At 42.4% G+C, this 25624-nt stretch overlaps 2 protein-coding genes across 3 annotated transcripts; both read right to left on the bottom strand.

Annotated features, from left to right (window-relative positions):
* Positions 1-1832: 1832 nt before the first annotated feature.
* On the bottom strand, positions 1833-8542 carry LOC118362979 (syntaxin-3-like). The gene is made up of 11 exons (XM_052486642.1): positions 8371-8542; positions 7629-7703; positions 7338-7437; positions 7029-7103; positions 6737-6807; positions 6459-6567; positions 5882-5955; positions 3458-3592; positions 3228-3338; positions 2532-2623; positions 1833-1972 (listed from the first exon to the last, which is right to left on the bottom strand). The coding sequence occupies exons 1-10, from the start codon at positions 8398-8400 to the stop codon at positions 2546-2548; spliced, it is 858 nt and encodes a 285-aa protein (XP_052342602.1). The 5' UTR covers positions 8401-8542; the 3' UTR covers positions 1833-1972; positions 2532-2545.
* A 4043-nt stretch (positions 8543-12585) lies between these two features.
* Positions 12586-25323, bottom strand: LOC118362978 (GTP-binding nuclear protein Ran-like). Of its 2 annotated transcripts, none has more exons than XM_052486644.1 (7): positions 25056-25323; positions 18029-18087; positions 17764-17848; positions 17362-17487; positions 16973-17160; positions 14864-15034; positions 12586-13979 (listed from the first exon to the last, which is right to left on the bottom strand). In XM_052486644.1, the coding sequence occupies exons 2-7, from the start codon at positions 18053-18055 to the stop codon at positions 13935-13937; spliced, it is 642 nt and encodes a 213-aa protein (XP_052342604.1). In that variant the 5' UTR covers positions 18056-18087; positions 25056-25323; the 3' UTR covers positions 12586-13934. The 2 variants fall into 2 exon arrangements, with proteins under 2 accessions (XP_052342604.1, XP_052342603.1); XM_052486643.1 differs by having other exon boundaries at positions 25068-25318.
* Between the last annotated feature and the right edge of the window lie 301 nt (positions 25324-25624).

Below are 25624 nucleotides of genomic sequence, written 5' to 3'. Positions count from 1 at the left end.
CTCGAACTCCAATTGGCGACCATTTTGCTACGGTCTTCAGAGGAGAATAATAATTGGTCAACATACAAAAGGGGTCAATATGGCAGCCAATGAACTATCACGCAATTCAGACATCGTGTTACCCAACTCAACCTTACAAAAATTGCCAGACCAGCCATACAACTTATGAACCCATAAAAATAAAATGTATTTCTGTTACACACCACCATGATTGAGTAGAACTGTTCAAGGACGGTCGACCGGGCCAGTCTGCGTAGTCTGCTTCCTGGCTTCTGCTATGTCTTGACTCCCGGAGCTTTGCATTGCTGAGACACGTTTTCTGGGTAGCTACTTCTGTCTTGGGTTGCTACAGCAAAGCCGCCCATTCATGGCAGTTGTAATCCGGAAGCGGCTGTCTATTGGTCCCACAGTTGGGTGGATGGCAGCAATTGGAGGCTTTGGCCTGCCAATTAAACAATATACAGACGGCGAGAAATGTCAAAGGCAATCCGTTTCGTTTTATTTTCTATTTTTCAAAGCAGTTTAAAATATTTGAATAATGAAAACTTACAAATAAAAACACTTGGCAAAGGGCGAATCTTTATATTTTTTTAATTCTTTGTCAACAGACGGGAAAGGCTACAAAAACTGAAATCTGACCTTACATTTTGATCAGATAACATTTTCCATATAAATGCATACAAAATCACTACAAACGTATGCGACTGAAGACACAAACACATATATTGGCTATTCACTTGATACTGCTTGCTTGCTCACATCACAACAAAAATACTATCTTATCTATTATTAGATAGGATAGAGCAATGACTTACATAAATAAACCCTGGACTGTTGATGCCAATGAAATGCTTTGAAGCCACCGGTCAGCCATATTGGCATTCCCTTAAGGCGCAGTCCTCCATAGGAATGAATGTAATTCTACGGTATTTCAAGGACAAAATTACATGTATTTAAGTTGTTGTTTTTATGTTGTGGTGACAGTAACATAAGTACTCTCCCCATATACATTTTTTTTTAGCTCACATAATATCATTTAAAAGTATGCATTAAAGTGTATTTAATAAAAAAATGAAAATGTGTCAAAACGAATGTAGACATTAACAAATCCATTTCTATTGCTTCCAAAATATTTTTAACGCTTGAGGAGGATTACCAAGATGGCTGCACGGTGGCTTCAATACAGCGCCCCCTGACAGTCATCCAGGGTTTATACACATCATTTCTAGAGAGAGTGCATGTGACAGTTTGACACAGGCATGCCCCCTGGTGGTACATGCATCGATACACATGTAGGATAAAAATGAAATGCGTGGGTGAAATATTATGCAATAACTTCAACACACAATAATACAATAACAACATAAAAGCGTGCCCTTTTGGGGTCCTTTTGATTGCTAGCTGTCAGTAGGGCAGTGAGAAATTGTATAGTTTTTTTAATCATCGTTTTATTTGTTTACCAATATCTTTAGGTTACTTGACATGATTACACAGTGTTAACGTTCACCTGTCTCCGCCTTGATTATTAAGGAAGCACACTACCAAAGCTAATTGACACAAATCCTTGAAGTGGGAAAAGGAGCTGTGGGGGGAAGCATGCCTTAAAAAAAGAACGAGAGAGAGAGGGAAAAGAGGGAGAGAGAGTGTGTGTGTGTGTGTGTGTGTGTGTGTGTGTGTGTGTGTGTGTGTGTGTGTGTGTGTGTGTGTGTGTGTGTGTGTGTGTGTGTGTGTGTGTGTGTGTGTGTGTGTGTGTGTGTGTGTGTGAGAGAGAGAGAGAGAGAGAGAGAAAAAGATGGAAGGAAAGAGAGAGAGAGAAGACGAAAGACAATGTAGTGTGGAAGGCCTTTAGCCGGACTGAGGTGTATCTCCTCTGAGTAGCGCTGAATGTATCTCTTGACAGACAGTGTCCACTGTTGATCCATCCACCCAGGTTAGACTGGGGGTAATCTGGGACACTCCTCTTCAACTTCACCTGAGGCCAGAGTCACAGGTGATTATCACATTGAGGCCAATAATACAGCCTAAGTCTACATCCCAAATGGCACCCTATTCCCTATGTACTACAAAGGGAATAGGGTGCCATGTGGGACAAAGACTAAGAATAACCTGGATCTAATGTTATCTAATCTGGTTCCGTATTCATAAAGCATCTCAGAGTAAGGAGTGCTGATCTAGGATCCTGCACCGCCTGTCCATGTAATCTTATTCATTGTGATCTAAAAGGTTAAACTGATGCCAGATCTGCACTCACACTTTGAAAGGCTTTATAAATACAGGCCCTGATCACACCCAGAAATCTTTTACGCACATCTGCATCCTTTTAGCCTGAGTGCCAGCCTGTTTGTGCTATCATGCCAACTCCTTGTCACTCATCGCCATGCCACACATATTTGGCTTGACAGGGACAGGAATGGAGTTTGCAAGAGTACAAACACATTTGTGACCAGGCTGACATCCTTCTGCATCAATACATGATTTAAAAGTGTAAGTTTTGAGTTTTGAACACATCTCAGTTTTACAACCAGCTTTACCCGGACGGTATTTCCTATTTGATAAAGCTGTAGAGGAAGGACCCTCCGATGACACAGAGGATGACACAGCAACACATGATCATCATCTGCTTCTAAAGGGCGGAAGACAGAACAAAACAGTCAAAAGAAAGACAGAGGATGCGAGAGAGGAAGAGGACACAGAGGAGGAAGTGGAGGAGGAAGAAATATAAAGAAACAATGAAGGGAAGGGAGAGAAGAAACAGAACGAGAGAAACATCAGAAAAACGAAAGGGACAATTGACCTGAGCATAGAGAGAAAACATAAGCCAAGATAAGTATTTCGAAACTAAATGTGGCATTGCAGGTTCTGAAGTTTTAAGAGATTCTTTGCATCAGTGAGAATGCTGAACCCCCTGTTGCAAGACAGTAGATTTAGAGTGCGTCCCAAATGGCACCCTTTTCCCTATATAGTGCAGTACTTTCCTGTATAGTGCAGTACTTTCCTGTATAGTGCAGTACTTTCAAAGGCAATGCACTATGAAGGTAATAGGGTGCCATTTGGGACAAAACCAATGTATCCCTTGACCTGTATGAACCAAGGTGATAGGTAATAGGTCTAGGGTCCGGACTGAAGTGGACCTATAAACAGGACGTTTCAGCCGTAGAAATAGAATCACCTATTATGGCATCATCGACCGACCCTCATTCTAATTCTATGGTTTCAGCCCCACTCACCCTACGGGCCTCCTGCTGAAATTTGGCTGCTTTCTTGGTGTCGGCAACCGCCCGCTCTACGAAGCCCACCGATTGGTCCATGTTGCTCTCAATCTTGTCAATCATACCGCCCTTTGAAGGGGGTGGGCGGAGCGGAGTGTTGGGAGAGGCGCACACACAAACAGCGGTCAAAAGCAGTGTACTATGTAGGGAATAGTGTGGGATGCACACTAAAAGGTGTGAAGGGTTACCTGGTTCTCCACCAGCATAGCAATGTCCACGAACATGTCATGAAGCTCTTTGATGCTGCTCTCCAGCCTCACAATGTCTTTGTGCCGCGCCTCAATCTCATTCAACGCCTGCTTCGATATACCCGACTCCATGATCTACAAAACACATACGAGAAGATATACACAACGGTTTAACACACACACATAGGAGAAGATATACACAAACGGTTTAACACACACACATAGGAGAAGATATACACAACGGTTTAACAAACACACATAGGAGAAGATATACACAACGGTTTAACACACACATAGGAGAAGATATACACAACGGTTTAACACACACACATAGGAGAAGATATACACAACGGTTTAACACACACACATAGGAGAAGATATACACAACGGTTTAACACACACACACAACGGTTTAACACACACATAGGAGAAGATATACACAACGGTTTAACACAACACACATAGGAGAAGATATACACAACGGTTTAACACACACATAGGAGAAGATATACACAACGGTTTAACACACACACATAGGAGAAGATATTAACAAACACATAGGAGAAGATATACACAACGGTTTAACACACACACATAGGAGAAGATATACACAACGGTTTAACACACACACATAGGAGAAGATATACACAACGGTTTAACAAACACACATAGGAGAAGATATACACAACGGTTTAACACACACATAGGAGAAGATATACACAACGGTTTAACACACACACATAGGAGAAGATATACACAACGGTTTAACACACACATAGGAGAAGATATACACAACGGTTTAACACACACACATAGGAGAAGATATACACAACGGTTTAACACACACATAGGAGAAGATATACACAACGGTTTAACAAACACATAGGAGAAGATATACACAACGGTTTAACACACACATAGGAGAAGATATACACAACGGTTTAACAAACACATAGGAGAAGATATACACAACGGTTTAACACACACACATAGGAGAAGATATACACAACGGTTTAACACACACATAGGAGAAGATATACACAACGGTTTAACACACACACATAGGAGAAGATATACACAACGGTTTAACACACACACATAGGAGAAGATATACACAACGGTTTAACACACACATAGGAGAAGATATACACAATGGTTTAACACACACATAGGAGAAGATATACACAATGGTTTAACACACACATAGGAGAGTATACACAACGGTTTAACACACACATAGGAGAGGATATACACAACGGTTTAACACACACATAGGAGAGGATATACACAACGGTTTTACACACACACACACACACACACACACACACACACACACACACACACACACACACACACACACACACACACACACACACACACACACACACACACACACACACACACACACAATCACAAGCATTCTCGCTTGTACACACACACTCACAAGCTTTCACAACGGTTTAACACACACACATAGCTTGTACACACACACTCACAAGCTTTCACAACGGTTTAACACACACACATAGCTTTAACACACACACATAGTACACACACACACACACACACACACACACACACACACACACACACACACACACACACACACACACACACACACACACACACAACACACACATAGCTTTCCCTCTTGTACATGTAACAGTATAACTTTAGACCGTCCCACACATCGCCCATACCCGGGCGCACAACGGTTTAACCAGGGACCCTCTGCACACATCAACAACAGTCACCCACAAAGCATTGTTACCCATCGCTCCACAAACACACATAGGAGAAGATATACACAACGCACACATAGGAGAAGATATACCCTTGCAGAGCAAGGGGAACCACTACTTCAAGGTCTCAGAGCAAGTGACGTCACCCACACACATAGGAGAAGATATACACAACGGTTTAACACACATATATACACAACGGTTAGCGTGTACCACCGCTAAGTAGCTAGCCATTTCACATCGGTACCACTCACCCCCCTTTTGACCTCCTCCTTTTCCGCAGCAACCAGTGATCCGGGTCAACAGCATCAATGTAACAGTATAACTTTAGTCCGTCCCCTCGCCCATACCCAGGCTCGAACCAGGGACCCTCTGCACACATCAACAACAGCCACCCACGAAGCATCGTTACCCATCGCTCCACAAAAGCCGCGGCCCTTGCAGAGCAAGGGGAACCACTACTTCAAGGTCTCAGAGCAAGTGAAGTCACCGATTGAAACGATATTAGCGCGTACCAACGCTAACTAGCTAGCCATTTCACATCGGTTACACACACACACACACACACACGCACACACACACACACACACACACACACACACACACACACACACACACACACACACACACACACACACACACACACACACACACACACACACACACACACACACAGAATTACCCCTGCGGTGAAGACGGCTGCGTTCCCTCCTTCCAACATCTCCTCCAGCTCCTCGTCGGTTGTTGTTTTTCCCGCTGTGGAATGGAGATTTCACAGAAAAGCGTTAATAACACGTATGAAAGGATTAATAACATGTTTAAAAGGCTTAATGACAAGTTAACAACATATAATAGGCCCTTAATGCTGGCATAGAATAAACTAATACATACCATCAAAAGTAGATCTGGGTTTCAAATACTTAAAACAAATACTTCAAATACTTTATCTGTGTCCGTTACCGCTTGCCTGGCTTAATAAACCAGAAAAGAAAATTAACAAAACTGCAATCCTGTCCAACTCCAGGCAGATTCAAGCAAACACTCAAAGTATTTGAAAGGATTTTCCAAGTATTTTAACTGGTAAAGAGCACTGTATTGGCTTGAGTCTGTCTTTGATAGGTTGAAACATGCACTCCCATCTTCAACGTAATGCAACTTGGGCCTGGATTTTTTTTCCTGACAATTGACTTGTCCAGGAACAAAAACCCTGGCCCTAGTTACACCAGGTATCTTGTCTCTACGACTGGCATCAGACTCACTGATCTCCAGCTGCCGGGCGATGCGGCCTTTGCTCTTGTCTCTAAAGTCCGTCTGAGCCTCGTTGTACTTGGTCATCACCTCCACAAACTTCTTGGCCAGGATGGCATGCTGGGAAAAAGGTGGAGATGGGTAAAGAGGTTGTTATGGTAACCAGTGGGAATGAAACCCGAGTCTCCAACCCCGGTCTCCAACAGGAAAAATGACGGGGACGTGATTGACGTGCAAACCGATAGGGTTAAGGATCTTGTTGAGGTTAGTTCGTTTTTTAAAGGGTTACCTGGGACTTCCGGATCCTCGTGTCTGCTGACGACCGTTCCTCTGTGTTTGTCTCAAGTTGCTTCTCGATACCTGCCAGGGATGGGAACATGCACCCGTTACCATGACTACGGCCACCGACAACAATAGCTACCATGGTATTGCCGTCCATGGCAATGAAGAAACACACATGATCTTGACAGGAAAGCTACATTTATACATTTATGTTGGTCGTCAGAATACGGTTGGTCGTCAGAAAGACTGTGGGGTAAGATATGGTGCGTTTAATATTTAAAGGGGCAGGAAGGACTTACTCTTTAGTTTGTTGCGAGCGGTGCCGGCTGCTTTCTTGATGTCGTTGGTGACCGCCTCCAAGTCATCTTGCGTCTCTGGTGAAGACAGAGAAAGAGAAGAAAAAAAAGAGAGAGAGAGAGGTTGTAACATAGAAGTATCAACAAGCCACAAAGGACGGAAAACTTTGGAATGGGAATGAAAGTGGGTGAGATAACAAGGAGAAGAGCGAGAGAGTGAAGGAGAGAGAGAGAGAGAGAGAGAGAGAGAGAGAGAGAGAGAGAGAGAGAGAGAGAGAGAGAGAGAGAGAGGGATTGAAGGATGATGTTTACTCTGCTCTGATGTAGGGGCGGAGAGGATGGTCGAGTACAGCTTCTTTGCTTGCGCCACACTCTCATCTATCTTATCGATGCTGCTGCGAATCTCCTCAATCTGAGACCGAGACGGGCAATGATGACACACCGGTGAACACACACGCACACAGTATGGCGAACACCTACACACACACACACACACACACACACACACACACACACACACACACACACACACACACACACACACACACACACACACACACACACACACACACACACATACATCAGGAGTATGGCCGGAAATACCTGGGCGAAGAAGTCATCCATAAAGGCTTGGTTCTCCACTGGAACCTCCACATCGTCCCCAGCCACATCACTTTTCTGTTGACACACACACACACACACAGCCAGCAGAGTTGTTGTGGTGAGATAATCACACTCACAGTCTTTTTAGCGGTCAGTGAAACAATGTGATTTGAATACACTATAAAGTTGTTGTTTTTTAAACCAGACCCAATTAGGCTTGCGGTGCACATAAGCTACAATGAATAGCCTACAGTACATCGATTACCTTGAGACCTTGGAAGAGGTGGAGGAAATTAGGATAAAAACAATCATTTCATATTTCCTTAATCAACCCTTCTGTTCCCCTCTCTTTACCCACCCACCTCCATTTGTAACGCACCACCAATAAACAGCCTAAATATCATCACACCCCAATTAGTCCTACCTACTTCCAAGAATAACTTAATACTCTAATGTTTAATAGCGCAATATTCAACTAGACTATTTCTGCTTTTCTAGGCCTGAAAATGGGATCAACAGTTGATCGAACGTTGTGGTCAAACCGCTCAACCGCAACCAACCGCATCTAGTGCGCAAAAAGAAAACGATTAAATCAGATACCTCGACAAAAACAAACAAGTAAATCAGATACGTCCCCCATCCCTATTATATCATTCTATATGATTAGCAACGGTTATATGTTAAGCTAATAGCAAGCAAGGCCACGAAAACATGAACAAGTGTATAAAAAGACTAAGCTTACCGCCTTCAACTGTTCCAGTCGGTCCTTCATCTTCAAAACTGTGTTGCCACTGTCACAATCTCTAAACTATCAAGAAGAGATATTCTAATCTACAACCACTAATTAAACGGTTACCAAATTAGACCATTACAATTAATTAGCCTACTGATTCATCAGAAGTGACTTGGCCAAAAATAAGCTTCAAAGTTAGTTGTAAAAAGACTCAGTAGGCTAAATAGTCATTAGAATATGGTAATCAAATAAAATAAAAAACAATCGTTCTTTTTATTTTTTTAAACAAAATGTCTGTTCAATATGGCTGCAGCAGTGTTTCCAACCTGTAGTTTTACTAAGCCTATCCTCTCAAAGAGGATTAGAGCAACAGTTGTGTAGAGGGAGATTAATCTCTCTCTCTCTCTCTCTCTGATCAATAGCATGCGTAAAAACGTATGCAAAGTAAATATCACGCATGCTTTCTGTTTTGGGCACACTACTCAAACAGGGCACCGAATGGAAAGGTAGTAGGTTAAATTCTAAATCTATCAAGTCCACCCAGTGGGTTGTCCATCTAAAAATAAGATGAGGCTGTATTGTTATGTCTTGACCCCTTGTCCCCATCTGGTTGCTAAATAAGGTCAGGTCAACAAAAGAAAGTCATGCAATGATTATTGATTCATGAAGATATTGTTGTATTCCTTTTTTATTTGCTAGTCAAGCAATGCACAGTGTTTCATAGTACAAACAAGTGAAGCAGCATTTCATCAACACCATTCCCCCTGAAAATAGATTAGGTTACACTGTTTTCTGACAATAGGCCTAGATTGGATTCTCAAATGCAGTGGTGTAAAGTACTACTTATGTCGTTTTCTGGGGGATCTGTACTTTACTTTACTATTAAGAAAATAATGTACTTTTTACTCCTTTCATTTTCCCCGACACCCAGAAATACTCCTTACATTTTGAATGCTTAGTAGGACAGGAAAAGTGTCTAATTCACACACTTATCAAGAGAACATCCCTGGTCATCCCTACTGCCTCTGGTCTGGCAGACTCACTAAACACACATGTTGAAATGTTGAACTGTGCCCATGGCTATCCTTAAAGAAAAAAGAAAAAAAGAAAATCATGTTGTCTGAAAATCATGTTGCTTAATATAAGACATTATAAATTATTTATACTTTTGAATCTTAAGTACATTTAAAACCAAATACTTTTAGACTTTTACTCAAGTAGAATTTCACTGGGTGACTTTCACTTTTACTCTAGTCATTTTCTTTCACAGTATCTTTACTTTTACTCAAGTATGAAAATTGGGTCCTTTTTCCACCACAGTCTTTGAGCAGTGGGTTTTCTCTAACATTTTACAGGGTCCTGGGGTCGTGATGTCTGAGAAAGCTGTAATGCAAAGCATATCTGACAGGTAGTATATACTATATCTGTCACCTACTTTAAATGATAAACCTCCCACTCCCCTTTTCCACCATCCCCTCTTCTTCTCCTCCATTCAGTTCCTCTCTTTCCTCAGGTTTCAAGGCACAGAGAAAGTAATTGGTTTGGCTGCACGACTTGCCATTCCATCCCCCTTGGACTGAGATGTAGATAAAACAAAAAAGTTATTTTTATTCATTATTAGTCCCTTTTTGAGCTATATAATTAGCTAAGCAGCCTTGTCCAAGCCAGAATGGCATGAACCTATCTACTGTTTCTGTACCATGAGGCTTTTGATGTATTGTTTAATACAAGTACACCGCCTGGACACTAGTCTATCGCAGGGCCTTACCCCGAATCCTTCTCTTTAATGCTGAGTGTCAAGCAGAGAGGAATCTGGCCCCTTTTGGTATGACTCGACCTGGGATTGAACCTCCAACCTTTCAAGTTCAGGACAGTCACTCTAACCACATGGTCGCTGAGTTATAACACAAAACTTGTGAGATTTGTCATACTTCAAATCAAAAACCTCCCACTCCCTTTTCCACAGTAGTTAACACAATTCTGAATAGATCAGCATACTGGATTTGGTGCAGATGGTAGCTGAGGTTAAGAGAGTTGGTTTTAAACCCAGAGCTGACTAAGTGAAAAATCTGTTGATGTGCCCTTGATCAAGGCATTTAAACCTAATTGCTCCTGTAAGTCGCTCTGGATAAGAGCGTCTTCTAAATGACTAAAATGTAAAATGTAATTTCAAAACATTTCATGTCCCCTCTTCCCCTTGCCCCCTGCTCCCTCCCTTTCATCCATCACCCCCTCTCATTATCCCTGCCGTCTCTTGCTTCCTCTGCCAGATTATTTCCATGCACTGTCCATCACCGGATGGTTGCTTGGGCTTCTGAAGCCAGGTAAAGTAGTCCATGCTGGACCCATCAGTCCAGAGGTAGCGGTGAGGCTGTGAGAGAGAGAGAAACAGAGACAGGAGACAGGAGAGAGAGAGGAGAGAGAGAGAGAGAGAGAGAGAGAGAGAGAGAGAGAGAGAGATAATGAAAGAGACAGAGATCAAGCATAAGGACAGAAGGCGTTGGGGGGCATGAACACTGTTGTCCACCTGGTTTTTATCTAGTTGGTCAAATTGAATGATGAACACTATGGGTTTGGGTTCCTGGATACACATTAAGCCTAGTCCTGGACTAAAAAGCAGACTCAATAAAGAATCTCCATCAACAATAATTGTACAGCATGCTGCTTTGAGTTAGTTATGGTGGTAATTTTGGTAATTCTGCATATCATGTAGAGATACAGAGGTATACTACAGTATATAGTGAGACATTGGTATCAATGGGACTCTCTTGCCTAAATAAAGGTTAAGTAACTGGGTCTGTAGACTAAAACCTTAGAGAAGTCTGAATTTACCTCAGCGGATGTAAAGTCCAATTCTTCCTTGAAGTGCTTAACACATTTGGACCCCAGTGTAACGGGATGAGAAACTGGTTGCCGGGAAGCCAGGCGCAGGAGAGCAGAGATGGGTGATAACAGGATAACTTTAATATACACCCTGGCCCAAAGGCACAGGCGAGGCAGCACAAAGCACAACCACGGTAACATTGAACCAGATTAAACAAAACAAACAAAACTAGGTTAGAAACAAACCTCGCGCAAGCCAGCCTGTAGCGCAAACACCCTACACAAAGAACAATTCCACACACAGACATGGGGGAAACAGAGGGTAATATACATTTAGTCTGATGAGGGAATGTGAACCAGGTGTGTGGGAAAACAAGACAAAACAAATGAACAATGAAAAGTGGAGCGGCAATGGCTAGAAGACCGGCAATGTCGACCGCCGAACGCCGCCCGAGCAAGGAGAGGGACCGACTTTGGCGGAAGTCGTGACACCCAGTTTATACCAGGTAGAATGGCCAGGACATGGGAGAAAGGCCTTGACCTTCGCAGAGACCCGTTTAGGTTCTAAAAGAACAAGGGAGAGATTAAAAGGACAGATATGAGAAAGGCTCCGTCCATATACTCACAGGGCTGGTTTCCCACCCACATGAAAAAAAAACTACAGTTTACGATATATAATATTACAGTACTTATTATAGAATCCATAGTAAACAGTAGAATACTATACTACATACACACTGTTGCATCCCTCGAGCATGTGTAGTACTTACTATAGAATGTTGTAGTATACTGTAGAATATTATAGTAAATACTACAGTATTATCCACACAAAAAAAAACAAATTGTAGTAAATAGTACAGTAGTTTCCTCAAAACACTCCAGTCTGCAAAAACACTACACTTTTTTAAACTATAGTAAATACTACACTATCTTATTTTCATATAACCTGCCCATTTCCCTCACCCATTTCACATTTTTGTCCACCCATAAGTGAGAAACCTACATTCCAGAACCTACATGCTATTTGGGTTGTTAAGTATATAACAAATATTGTGTTCCCTACAGGTTATTGAAAATTAGCTCTTAGCTCTTATTTCTCCAGTAGGTTTCCTGAAGAAGAAAGCCTCAACTTCTAGGTCAAAGATGATAAAACAAAAACTACAGTAAATGGCAACCATGTGCTTGATGCATTTGATACCATTCCCCCTATTCCGCTCCGACCATTACCACGAGCACGTCCTCCCCATTTAAGGTTCCACCAAACCTCCTGTGGTGAAGTTATTAACACACCAGCCAAAATGTAATTAATACACCCAGTCACTACAAAGATACAGGCGTCCTTCCTAACTCAGTTCCCGGAGAGGAAGGAAACCGTTCAGGGATACACCATGAGGCCAATGGTGACTTTAAAACAGTTTAATGGATGTTTCAATAACATTGTAGTTATTCCACAATACTAACCTAAAATGACAGAGTGGAAAGAAGGAAGCCTGCACAGAATAAAATATTCCAAAACATGCAAAAGGCCCTGAAGTAAAAATGGAAAAAAATGTGGCAAAGAAATGAACTTCATGTCCTAAATAGAAAGTGTTACGTTTGGGTCAAATCCAACACAACATCACTTAGTACCACCCTTCATATTTTCAAGCATTGTTATCAGCAAGGAATAGGGAGTGTTTTGGAGGATAAAAAGAAACGGAATAGACCTAAGCACAGTCAAAATCCCAGAGGAAAACCGGGTTCAGTCTGCTTTCCACCAGACATTGGGAGACAAATTCACCTTTCAGCCGGACAATAACCTAAAACACAAGCCCAAACATACACACAGGTTTCTTACCAAGACGGCATTGAATGTTCATGAGTGGCCTAGCTTTATTGTTGACTTAAATCCACTAAATAAATCGATGTCAAGACTTGAACATGGCTGTCTAGCAATGATCAACAGCCAACTTGACAGAGCTTGAAGAATTCAAAAAATAATAAAATGTGCAAATATTGTATTTATGTAATCGCTGCCAAAGGTGATTCTAAGGTGTATTGACTCAGGGGTTTGAATACTTATGTAAAAACATGTTTTCACTTTGTCATTACAGGGTATTGTGTGTAGATGGGTAAGAAATTAAAAAAAGGATTTAAAATCCATTTTGAATTCAGGCTGCAACACAGAATGTGGAATAAGTCAAAAGGTATGAATAATTTGAAGGCACTGTATATTACAAATAGTACAAATGGATTATTGTACACAAATATGTATTAAGGTATTTACTATACAACTTTGTTGTGGAACCAGTACATTGTCAATCCTGGTCAACCACACCACAGGCACCTCTGAAGAATAAAATGCTGTCAAACAATCAGTCAGGTAGTCCCACAAGGAAGTGAAACGTGCTTTTTGCTAAATTCCAGTCACGCGCCCTTTTGTTCACATGAATTGATACAGCAAATAGTTTATAGTCAAATACTTTTTATTTAGTGTGATTTCATATCACCCTTAGTCAGTATCGTACAGCGAGTGAACAAAGTCTTTCTTTTGTATGTGTGTGTGTGTGTGTGTGTGTAACGCCTACTGTGACCAGTGTGAAATTCTACTCCTGTTTGTCTCTACTAAAATCTTCACGCTACCAGAGACACATTTTCAGTTTGAAACACACAAAAAAAAAAACATTGGGGGGGGCTTGTACAATTAAAGGTCAAGGTCAGCAATAGGCCACACCCCCAGAACACTGAAGAGGCCAGAGAGAGGTCACAGGTTAAAGGTCATCGTCTTCATCTGGGAGCGCTGTTTCTGCGGCCACCTGGAGGTGTGAATAAAAATTGTGTATTCATTATTTTTGTCACCTATAAAACTAAATACTAGTATGCAAGTTCCTGATGTAAATAAATACAATTTCAAAAAAGAACACATTAAACACTGACCCAGCCTGTGTGTGTACGGCGTGTGCGACTTCTGGCCTGTCTCCTGATAGCACCTCCATGCTCTGGACACTACGCTGACAGACATTCAATGGAATTGCAACCCTCTGAATGCACAGTGCATTCTTCCATCACATGTACAGCTGATTCTCAAGATCTTGCACCCTAATGAGATGCTATTGAGCCCTACGCTGTCTGAGCCAAGGGCTACATGCTTTCGGGTAAGTTTTGATTACCATACTGGGTGGGGTGAATATATTTTATATGATATACATGATTTTTTGTTAAGTAGTAAATAGTAGCCTACATCAAAGTGTTTAAATCATTTCTAACTTGTTAACAATTTCTGCAAGTGTCTGTATGTAGCGTCGCTACTGTATATAGCCTGTCTTTTTACTGTTGTTTTAATTCTTTACTTACCTATTGTTCACCTAATACCTTTTTTTGCACTATTGGAGCCTGTGAGTAAGCATTTCAGTAGTAAACCGGTTGTACTCGGCGCACGTGACAAATAAACTTTGATTTGCTAGTTAGTTTTTGCTACCATGTGGGTTTTAGCTTGATTGAGCCAGCTAACTGAGGAGTGTTAATTCACCTGTTTCCATACATTTTCACCCGTTTCATTTAAAAACATTTATCTTACAAAGGAGTTGTTTAGTCTAACTGCTTAACTATTTATCTGTACTTCTGCATTTGTGTGTGTTCTGCATACGGGTCCCCTGCATGTGTGTTTGTGTACACTTTCAGCATGCGTGTGTGTACTCACTTTAAGGTCGTTCTCGTACTGCGCGGCCAGGGAGGCGTCCATGACAACCTCCGGGGGGGCGAGGGCAGGCATCTCCACAAACTCCAAGTTGGGGTCTCCTACCAGCTTCCTGGCCAGCCACAGGAAGGGCTTCTCAAAGTTGTAGTTACTCTTGGCTGAAATGTCGTAGTACTGATGAGGAGGTGGAGAGAGTCTTGATTAGGTATAGTCATATCTCTCTCAATATATATGAAAGATGAATTACTTAAAAATCATGTGATTTTCTGTTTTCGATTCCGTCTCTCACAGTTGAAGTGTACCTATGATAAAAATTACAGACCTCTACATGCTTTGTAAGTAGGAAAACCTGCAAAATCGGCATTGTATCAAATACTTGTTCTCCCCACTGTGTGTGTGTGTGTAGTATATATATATTGCTCAAAAAAATAAAGGGAACACTAAAATAACACATCCTAGATCTGAATGAATGAAATATTCTTATTAAATACTTTTTTCTTTACATAGTTGAATGTGCTGACAACAAAATCACACAAAAATTGTCAATGGAAATCAAATTTATCAACCCCTGGAGGTCTGGATTTGGAGTCACACTCAAAATTAAAGTGGAAAACCACACTACAGGCTGATCCAACTTTGATGTAATGTCCTTAAAACAAGTAAAAATGAGGCTCAGTAGTGTGTGTGGCCTCCACGTGCCTGTAGGACTTCCCTACAACGCCTGGGCATGCTCCTGATGAGGTGGCGGATGGTCTCCTGAGGGATCTCCTCCCAGACCTGAACTAAAGCATCTGCCAACTCCTGGACAGTCTGTGGTGCAACGTGGCGTTGGTGGATGGAGCGAGACATGATGTCCCAGATGTGCTCAATTGGATTCAGGTCTGGGGAACGGGCGGGCCAGTCCATAGCATCAATGCCTTCCTCTTGCAGGAACTGCTGACACAATCCAGCCACATGAGGTCTAGCATTGTCTTGCATTAGGAGGAACCCAGGGCCAACCGCACCAGCATATGGTCTCACAAGGGGTCTGAGGATCTCATCTCGGTACCTAATGGCAGTCAGGCTACCTCTGGCGAGCACATGGAGGGCTGTGCGGCCCCCCAAAGAAATGCCACCCCACACCATGACTGACCCACCGCCAAACCGGTCATGCTGGAGGATGTTGCAGGCAGCAGAACGTTCTCCACGGCGTCTCCAGACTCTGTCACATCTGTCACATGTGCTCAATGTGAACCTGTTTCATCTGTGAAGAGCACAGGGAGCCAGTGGCGAATTTGCCAATCTTGGTGTTCTCTGGCAAATGCCAAACGTCCTGCACGGTGTTGGGCTGTAAACACAACCCCCACCTGTGGACGTCGGGCCCTCATACCACCCTCATGGAGTCTGTTTCTGACCGTTTGAGCAGACACATGCACATTTGTGGCCGGCTGGAGGTCATTTTGCAGGGCTCTGGCAGTGCTCCTCCTGCTCCTCCTTGCGCAAAGGCGGATGTAGTGGTCCTGCTGCTGGGTTTGTTTCCCTCCTGCGGCCTCCTCCACATCTCCTGATGTACTGGCCTGTCTCCTGATAGCACCTCCATGCTCTGGACACTACGCTGACAGACACAGCAAACCTTCCTGCCACAGCTCGCATCGATGTGCCATCCTGGATGAGCTGCACTACCTGAGCCACTTGTGTGGGTTGTAGACTCCGTCTCATGCTACCACTAGAGTGAAAGCACCGCCAGCATTCAAAAGTGACCAAAACATCAGCAGAACCACTCCTTTATTGGGGGTGTCTTGCTAATTGCCTATAATTTCCACCTGTTGTCTATTCCATTTGCACAACAGCATGTGAAATGTATTGTTAATCAGTGTTGCTTCCTAAGTGGACAGTTTGATTTCACAGAAGTGTGATTGACTTGGAGTTACATTGTGTTGTTTAAGTGTTCTCTTTATTTTTTTGAGCAGTGTATATACACACACGAATCTAAAAATATGTGAACCAGGAAAGGAGAAACACTGCAGACACACAACACTCCAGCTGAGGAATATAGACTTGTACAGACAGGTGTGGTCGTTGGCAGTTACAAAACACTTTCTAAAAGTGTGTGCGTTGGGCTGCAACGGTTACCTGAAGGTTCTTCTTGCGGTGGAACACGATGCTCTTGGCTTTGACCTTCCTGTCCTTGATGTCCACCTTGTTGCCGCACAGGACTATGGGTATGTTCTCGCAGACACGCACAAGGTCACGGTGCCAGTTGGGCACGTTCTTGTAGGTGACGCGAGATGTCACGTCGAACATGATGATCGCACACTGGGCTGGAGAGAGGTAGGGTACAGAAAAGTAGAAGGGGGAGAGTGATTGAGTGTTTCAGATAATCATTAAATGTGTGGTGCCCGTAATCATCCGAGTCATTTTGCACCAGAGGGTAAGATTGTGTAGAGATCTGAGGTCAGGATGTGACCTACTCTGTATGTACTACAATAAACAGACATGTGACCCACACAAATGTGACGTACCCTGTATGTAGTAGCCATCTCTGAGCCCCCCAAACTTCTCCTGGCCGGCTGTGTCCCAGACGTTGTACTTGATGGTCCCTCGAGTGGTGTGGAAGACCAAGGGGTGCACCTCTACTCCCAGAGTCGCTACAGGGGAAAGAGGAGGGGGAGCGAAGGGCAGGTCAGCCATGGTTCAGGGATGTAGAAGGGTTTCAACTCTTGTATGGATAGCATATTTTGTTCATCATGCTACCCTTGCCTGCAAACTCAATTTCCCTCTAGAGAGAATTAAGTCTGATTATTGATTGAAGGTATGGTGGGGTTATGAAGGAGAAGAAGCAGAAGACGGCAAATAAGAGGTATGTAAAGCTGAGAGAGAGAGAGAAGAGGGAGAGAGGACTGTCTGGATTCTAAGGAACTCACCAACGTATTTCTTCTCAAACTCTCCCGTTAAATGCCTCTTCACGAAGGTGGTTTTTCCTGTGCCTCCATCTCCACACAACACTAGCTGAAACACGGACAGTAATTAATTAAACACATTTGTTAAAGGTAATAGCAACTAAACACCAATGTACTACTGGTTAGTGCTAGACGATGGAACAATTCCAAATGACACCTGAATTTTATTTTAGTCAGTTGAAATTCTTATTTACAATAATGGGCTACTTGTAAATCGTCAAAGATTCACCTTAAATTGTACATCTGGTTCTGCCATAGCGGTCTGTTCTATGAGTTGGTGATTAAACACTGGAATAACAAGAGGAGAAGAAGAACAGGTCAACAATTGGCAGTGTTTGTGTCTCACCCTTTACAGTGCTGCTCAAAAGACAGCATCAAATCATCAATATTAGAAGCCACAAAGGGTGCTGCTGGTGTGATGTGGCGTCACAACAATACCTGCCAAAAGTGGCAACAGACAGACAACCATGTCCTATTAGTGTTAACTACTTGAGTAATTCACATGTTATTCAGTTATTGACACTTGGTTGACATGACTGTCTTGGCACTAGGAAAGCCATTTCAATGTGTTTTGTTTGAGACACGGTGGAGAGAGAGAGGCTGAAAAACCAGCCTGGTCTCAGACTAGGCGTAACATTGTAAACATACATCCAGGACACTCAAATTAGTATGATATGTTACATTTGGGCATGGTTACATAAGACAGAAAGTTACTTAAGGCAAATATGATAGGAGGGTGGTTGGTCGGGGTGGATAGGTAGGTACATAATGCGAATGTCTAGCAACCAAAGTTTGTTAAAATGGTGATGAGATTCAAACACGCGAACACTTACGTCTTAGCTACTTTGCAACTATTTTGCATACTAGCTAACCCTTCCCCTAAACCTTTAACCTAACTCCTAAACTTAAACCCCTAACCTAGCTAATGTTAGACACCAAGCTAAAGTTCAAATCAAATGTATTGGTTGCATACGTGTTTAGCAGATGTTATTGCGGGTGTAGCGAAATGCTTGTGCTTCTAGCTCAACTAACAAGTATTACTGCACCGTGCTTCTACACCTGCATTGCTTGCTGTTTGGGGTTTTAGACTGGGTTTCTGTACAGCACTTTGAGATATCAGCTGATGTAAGAAGGGCTATATAAATCAATTTGATTTGAAATTTGATTTGAAGTAATATCTAACATTTTCACAACATATATCCAAAATACACGTAAATCTAAGTAAGGAATGATTAAGAATATATTTACATATATGTCAGAGCGGCATTGTACTAAGATGGTGGCATAGTATAGAATACAGTATATAAACTCAGCAAAAAAGTAACAGCCTCATTTCAGGACCCTGTCTTTCAAAGATAATTCAGAAAAATCAAAATAACGTCATATATCTTCATTGTTAAGGGTTTAATCACTGTTTCAAGTGCTTGTTCAATGAACCATAAACAATTAATGAACATGCACCTGTGGAACGTTCGTTAAGACACTAAAAGCTTACAGACGGTAGGCAATTAAGGTCACAGTTAGGAAAACTTAGGACACTAAAGAGGCCTTTCTACTGACTCTGAAAAAAAACCAAAAGAAAGCTCCCTACTCATCTGTGTGAACATGCCTTAGGCATGCTGCAAGGAGGCATGAGGACTGCAGATGTGGCCAGGACAATAAATTGCAATGTCCATACTGTGAGACGCTTAAGACAGCGCTACAGGGAGACAGGACAGACAGCTGATCGTTCTCCCAGTGGCAGACCACGTGTAACAACACCTGCACAGGATAGGTACATCTGAACATCATACCTGCGGGACACGTACAGGACGGCAACAACAACTGCCTGAGCTACACCAGGAATACACATTCCCTCCATCAGTGCTCAGACTGTCCGCAATAGGCTGAGAGAGGCTGGACTGAGGGCTTGTAGGCCTGTTGTAAGGCAGGTCCTCACCGGCAACAACGTTGCCTACGCGCACAAACCCACTGTCGCTGGACCGGACAGCAGTGCTCTTCACTGATGAGTCACAGTTTTGTCTAAACAGGGGTGATGGTCGGATTCGCATTTATCGTCGAAGGAATGAGCGTTACACCGAGGCCTGCAGGCAATCAGGCAATCTCAACGCTGTGCGTTACAGGGAAGACATCCTCCCTCATGTGGTACCCTTCCTGCAGGCTCATCCTGACATGACCCCCCAGCATGAAAATGCCACCAGCCACACTGCTCGTTCTGTGTGTGATTTCCTGCAAGACAGGAATGTCAGTGTTCTGCCATGGCCAGCGAAGAGCCCGGATGTCAATCCCATGAGCACATCTGGGACCTGTTGGATCGGGGGGTGGGGGCTGGGGCCATTCCCCCCAATAATGTCTGGGAACTTGCAGGTGCCTTGGTGGAAGAGTGGGGTTACACCACACAGCAAGAACTGGCAAATCTGGTGCAGTCCATGAGGAGGAGATGTGCTGCAGTACTTAATGCAGCTGGTGGCCACACCAGATACTGATTGTTACTTTTGATTTTGACCCTCCACCCTTTGTTCAGGGACACATTATACCATTTCTGTTAGTCACATGTCTGTGGAACTTGTTCAGTTTATGTCTCAGTTGTTGAATATTGTTAAGTTCATACACATATTTACACATGTTGAGTTTTCTGAAAATAAACGCAGTTGACAGTGAGTGGACGTTTCTTTTTTTTGCCGGGTTTACATATTAGATGGGTGATGCAATATTTACACACAATTAAAGTGACTAAGATACCATAGAATAGTATAGAGTACAGTTTATACACATGAGATGAGTAATGCAAGATACGGAGACATTATTAAAGTGGCTAGTGATCCATTCCTAAAAGTGGCCATTGATTCCTAATCTATGTCTATAGGCAGCCACCTCAGATGTGCTAGTGATGGCTGTTTAGCAGTCTGATAGCCTTAAGATAGAAACTGTTTTTCAGTCTCTCGGTCCCAGCTTTGATGCACCTGTACTGACCTCGCCTTCAGGATGATAGCGGGATAAACAGGCAGTGGCTCAGGTGGTTGATGTTCTTGATGATCTTTTTAGCCTTCCTATGGGATCGGGTGATGTAGGTGTCCAGGAGGGCGGAAAGTTTTCCCCCGGTAATGCGTTCCGCAGACAGCACCACCCTCTGGAGAGCTTTACTGTTGTGGGCGGTACAGTTGCCATACCAGGCAGTGATACAGCCCAACAGGATGCCCTCAATTGTGCATCTGTAAAAGTTTGAGGGTTTTAGGTGTTAAGACAAAATTCTTTAGCCTCCTGAGGTTGAAGAGTCTTCACCACACTGTCTGTGTGAGTGGACCATTTCCGTTTATCAGTGATATGTACGGCGAGGAACTTGAAGCTTTCCACCTTCCCCACTGCGGTCCCACCGATGTGGATAAGGGGTGCTCCCTCTACTGTTTCCATGATCATCTCCTTACTTTCCTGGCACCACACTCCCAGAGCCCGCACCTCCTCCCTGTAGGCTGTCTCATCATTGTTGGTAATCAAGCCTACTACTGTTGTGTCGTCTGCAAACTTGATGATTGAGTTGGAGGAGTGTCATGAGTGAACAGGGAGTACAGGAGGGGGCTGAGCACGCACCCTTGTAGGTCCCCAGTGTTAAGGATTGGCGAAGAGGTGTTGTTAACGAGTAAAATACTTGGGAACGGTGGTCAGACCAGAAGACAGCCTTGAGTAGTTGTCCTCCGCCGGCATTGTTTTGGGTCAGCCTATGGAAAAGGTTGCTACAGGTTGGATTTTTTCCAGAAATTTTCCAATGGGAAGTTAAACAAAATTCTCGGGCTTAAATTCATCAAAAAAGTTAGCTTATAACAATGAATATTTTTTTGTGGGATACACATAAGGCAATTCTAGGTCTTGGGGCATATTTGGGTTAATTTAAAGTATCCCCAATTCAATGGAATTGCAACCCTCTGAATGCACAGTGCATTCTTCCATCACATGTACAGCTGATTCTCAAGATCTTGCACACTAATGAGATGCTATTGAGCCCTACGCTGTCTGAGCGAAGGGCTACATGCTTTCGGGTAAGTTTTGATTACCATACTGGGTGGGGTGAATATATTTTATATGATATACATGATTTTTTGTTAAGTAGTAAATAGTAGACATCAAAGTGTGTTTAAATCATTTCTAACTTGTTAACAATTTCTGTATGTGTCTGTATGTAGCCTCGCTACTGTATATAGCCTGTCTTTTTACTGTTGTTTTAATTCTTTACTTACCTATTGTTCACCTAATACCTTTTTGTGCACTATTGATTAGAGCCTGTGAGTAAGCATTTCAGTAGTAAACCTGTTGTACTCGGCGCACATGACAAATAAACTTTGATTTGCTAGTTAGTTTTTGCTACCATGTGGGTTTTAGCTTGATTGAGCCAGCTAAATGAGGAGTGTTACTTCACCTGTTTCATTTAAAAACATTTATCTTACAAAGGAGTTGTTTAGTCTAACTGCTTAACTATTTATCTGTACATGGAATTGTATTTGGGTTTTCTAATCTTTACAGGAAAATCACTATCTGATGTAGAGCAACATTTCTCTGCAGCTGATGTAGAATGAAAAGCAGTGTACATTTGCAAATACTGTGCCAAATCATATGTGAAGAATGCAACAAAAATGCAGAATCATCTGGCCAAGTGCATAAAGTTCACTTGGCGCTCACAACAAGCAATCTCTGACAAAAGTCCCTCTACTTCTATTCGAGGTGAAAATGGTGAATCAGACACCTTATCGATTTGCAACAGCTCATGGTCCTCCTGGAATCAGAAGTGTTTTTGACTCAATGGAGGAACATAGTCAGGGAAATGCTGATTCACGTTTTGCTCGAGCTTTGTATGCAACTGGTTCACCTCTGATGCTCACAAGCAGTGTGTATTGGAAGGGATTTCTGAATGTTCTTCGCCCAGCATACACCCCTCTAACCAGACATGCTTTATCTACTCGTTTGCTGGATGCAGAGTTCAACAGAGTTCAAGTGAAGGTCAAGTAAATCCGAGAGAAAGCAGACTGTATTGAAATCAGCTCTGATGGGTTGTCGAATGTTCGAGGCAAGGAATAATTAACTACATCATCTCCACTCCTGAATCAGTATTCTACAAGAGCAGAGACACAAGGGACAACAAACACACCGCAGATGAGCTGAAGGCAATCAATGACCTTGGACCACAGAAGGTTTTGGCACTGGTGACAGACAATGCTGCGAACATGAAGGCTGCTTGGTCTAAAGTGGAGGAGTCCTACCCTCACATCTCACCCATTGGCTGTGCTGCTTGTGCATTGAATCTGCTCCTCAAGGACATCATGGCACTGAAAACAATGGATGCACTCTACAAGAGAGCCAAGGAATTGGTTAGGTATGTGAAGGGTCATCCAGTTATAACAGCAATCTACCTCACCAAGCAAAGTGAGAAGAATAAGAGCACCACATTGAAGCTGCCCAGCAACCCCTGTTGTGGTGGTGTTGATGTCACCATCTCTCCTGTCTCCTGGAGGGGAAGGAGTCTCTCCAAGAAATGGCCATATCACAGTCTGCCGATATGGACAGCACCATCAAGAGGATCCTCCTGGATGATGTATTTTTGGAAAGAGTGGTAAGCAGCCTGAATCTCCTGAAACCTATAGCAGTAGCCATTGCGCAAATTGAGGGAGAAAATGCCATCCTGTCTGATGTTCAGACTCTGCGTGCAGATGTATGAGAAGAAATCCATACTGCATTGCCCACTGACCAATACAAGGGTTGAAAAATTGGTGGCCATCCAGGCAACTTTTGAGGCTTTTTGAGCCTGACAGCGAGCCATCATCAACAAGGTTGGAAAGTGACAGTGAAGATGAGGCCTCAGAGTCTGATGTTGAAGAGGTGGACATTGAGGAGGTCCAGGGAGAAGGTATGTAAGCCAGAGGAAGACAACCAAAGCTTTAATTTCTAGACTATCATTTTATGCTGAAAACGTTTTCGGGAGAGTCAAATAATTGAATTACAGTTCAATTCGTAACTATTTTTTATTTTTTTACATTTCTATTGGAAGGATTTAATAATTTGCAATTATGTCTACTTATGATAAGTTAAAATGTTTATGTTTCTGTCTCCATATGATATGGTAAATATATCCAATGCAAAAAAATCTACATTAAAAATGGTATTAATATTAATTTGCATACATTTCCGTTAATTCCCATATATTTCCACGGAAAGTTTCCACCTCTGAATATTCCCCAAAATGTGCAACCCTACTCTGGAATAAATTAAATTGCCCTGGGGAAAGAAACCAAAGGATTCGCTTCAGGGAAGTTCTGGTGAGGTACCGCCGCTCTTTATATCCAATAGTTATTCCCAGGTGTATGTAATGACATAAAACCATTTCTGAGCTAAATAGTTTTTAAAAATAGTACATAAACAAACAAAATAGTGGAGAGTTTCGTAAACTAGTCGGGATGCTGCCATCTCCGTCAACACATCATCTGGACTTTTTTGGAGCAACAATTCGAACGTTTGCGTAGAAAATATACAGAACAAAAATATAAGCGCAACGATTTTACTGAGTTACAGTTCATTTAAGGAAACCAATCAATATTTATGACACCTTGAGTCTGGACCAGCCCCCCCCTCCAAATACGGAAATTTCTATTAAAGAAAAACGCACCGGTCATACGAATAGAAATGTTGTTGAGCTTTAAAAAAAACGGCCATTATATCTATCGTTTCCATTACAAGTTGCAATGATTTTATTTGCGACATTTTTGTCGAATAAACCTGGGCCAATAGAAACCTGACTACTGTTGCCTTATGGAAGTGGTCCAACTGTATACACCGTTTTGCTGCAGTTATAGCGTGCTATAGTTACATATGCAATAAGTCCAGTCAAACCGCCTACCCCCTATATTTAGCGAACTACAGCACTTTTTCACGAGGCGTCACACTTGGTCCAGTACCTAACAACTTATTTTTACGACAATGTACCAAAACAAAACTGTTGCATTTACAACCATGCATGACCATGATGCACTGATAAATCTCAGCTCGAGCGGAACAAGTCGATATGCTAACGTTAGCCACCGTGAACGAACGTATTCTCTGACTATGCTAACAAGCTATACAACGTTAGCTAACTAAATAACATAATTGCAAACGTTGTTTAGGACGAGGCACGAGTGTCAATACAATAATTATCATTCTGTATTCAGATCTTTGAATTGATGTCTGTGTTTTGACATGGATGAGTAAATTTAGAATATTTTCAAAAATCTTACGTCCACACTTACCCCCACGATTTCGGATGGGACAGTTAGCTTGGTGCTGTTGGCCTTTGATTAATTTGGCTAATGTATGTGACGCTTTTGTGTCTATCACGTGATCTCTGACGGTCAACAGAGAAGGTTGTTGATGGTTTTATCAAAGAGTACAATATGAGTATAGGCAGAAACTGCTTCTCCAACAGACGGGTTGTTTGTTAAGCAACAAAACTGACGGGGGTTGGCCTAGATTGTTGACAACATGTAAACGACACTGAGTGAGTGTACAAAACATTAGGAACACCTTTTCCCACGACAGACTATCCAGGTGAAAGCTATGATCCCTTATTAATGTCACTTCAAATAATGTAGATGAAGGGGAGGAGACAGGTTAAAGAAGGATTTTTAAAGCCTTGAGACATGGATTATGTATGTGTGCTATTCATAGTACATAGCAGAGTCGATTTCCGCGCTTATAAACCCAGGGTCGTTACAATATGAATGGGAAAAACAAAATATTATAGTATGCTATGATATATTATTTTGCCATGACAATACTATAGAATGATTATAGGAGTCTCTATAGT

The sequence above is a fragment of the Oncorhynchus keta genome, chromosome 29 (assembly GCF_023373465.1).
Source record: "Oncorhynchus keta strain PuntledgeMale-10-30-2019 chromosome 29, Oket_V2, whole genome shotgun sequence".
NCBI classification, from domain to species: Eukaryota; Metazoa; Chordata; class Actinopteri; order Salmoniformes; family Salmonidae; genus Oncorhynchus; species Oncorhynchus keta.
The sequence above is the reverse complement of the archived record's forward strand: the minus strand, read 5'-3'. Positions and strand labels throughout refer to the sequence as shown.

Bases quoted from the DNA above. Each gene is read 5' to 3' on its own strand.
- LOC118362978 (XM_052486644.1), bottom strand. From the start codon at position 18,055: ATGGCAGAACCAGATGTACAATTTAAG. The intron at 17,161-17,361 runs GTACGTCACATT...ACCTCTCTCCAG, and splicing joins AGATGGCTACTACATACAGG to CCCAGTGTGCGATCATCATG. The intron at 13,980-14,863 runs GTGAGTACACAC...TCACACCTCCAG, and splicing joins AGTACGAGAACGACCTTAAA to GTGGCCGCAGAAACAGCGCT.
- LOC118362979 (XM_052486642.1), bottom strand. From the start codon at position 8,400: ATGAAGGACCGACTGGAACAGTTGAAGGCG. The intron at 6,808-7,028 runs GTAAGTCCTTCC...CATCCCTGGCAG, and splicing joins CGCTCGCAACAAACTAAAGA to GTATCGAGAAGCAACTTGAG. The intron at 5,956-6,458 runs GTGAGTCTGATG...TCCATTCCACAG, and splicing joins CGCCCGGCAGCTGGAGATCA to CGGGAAAAACAACAACCGAC.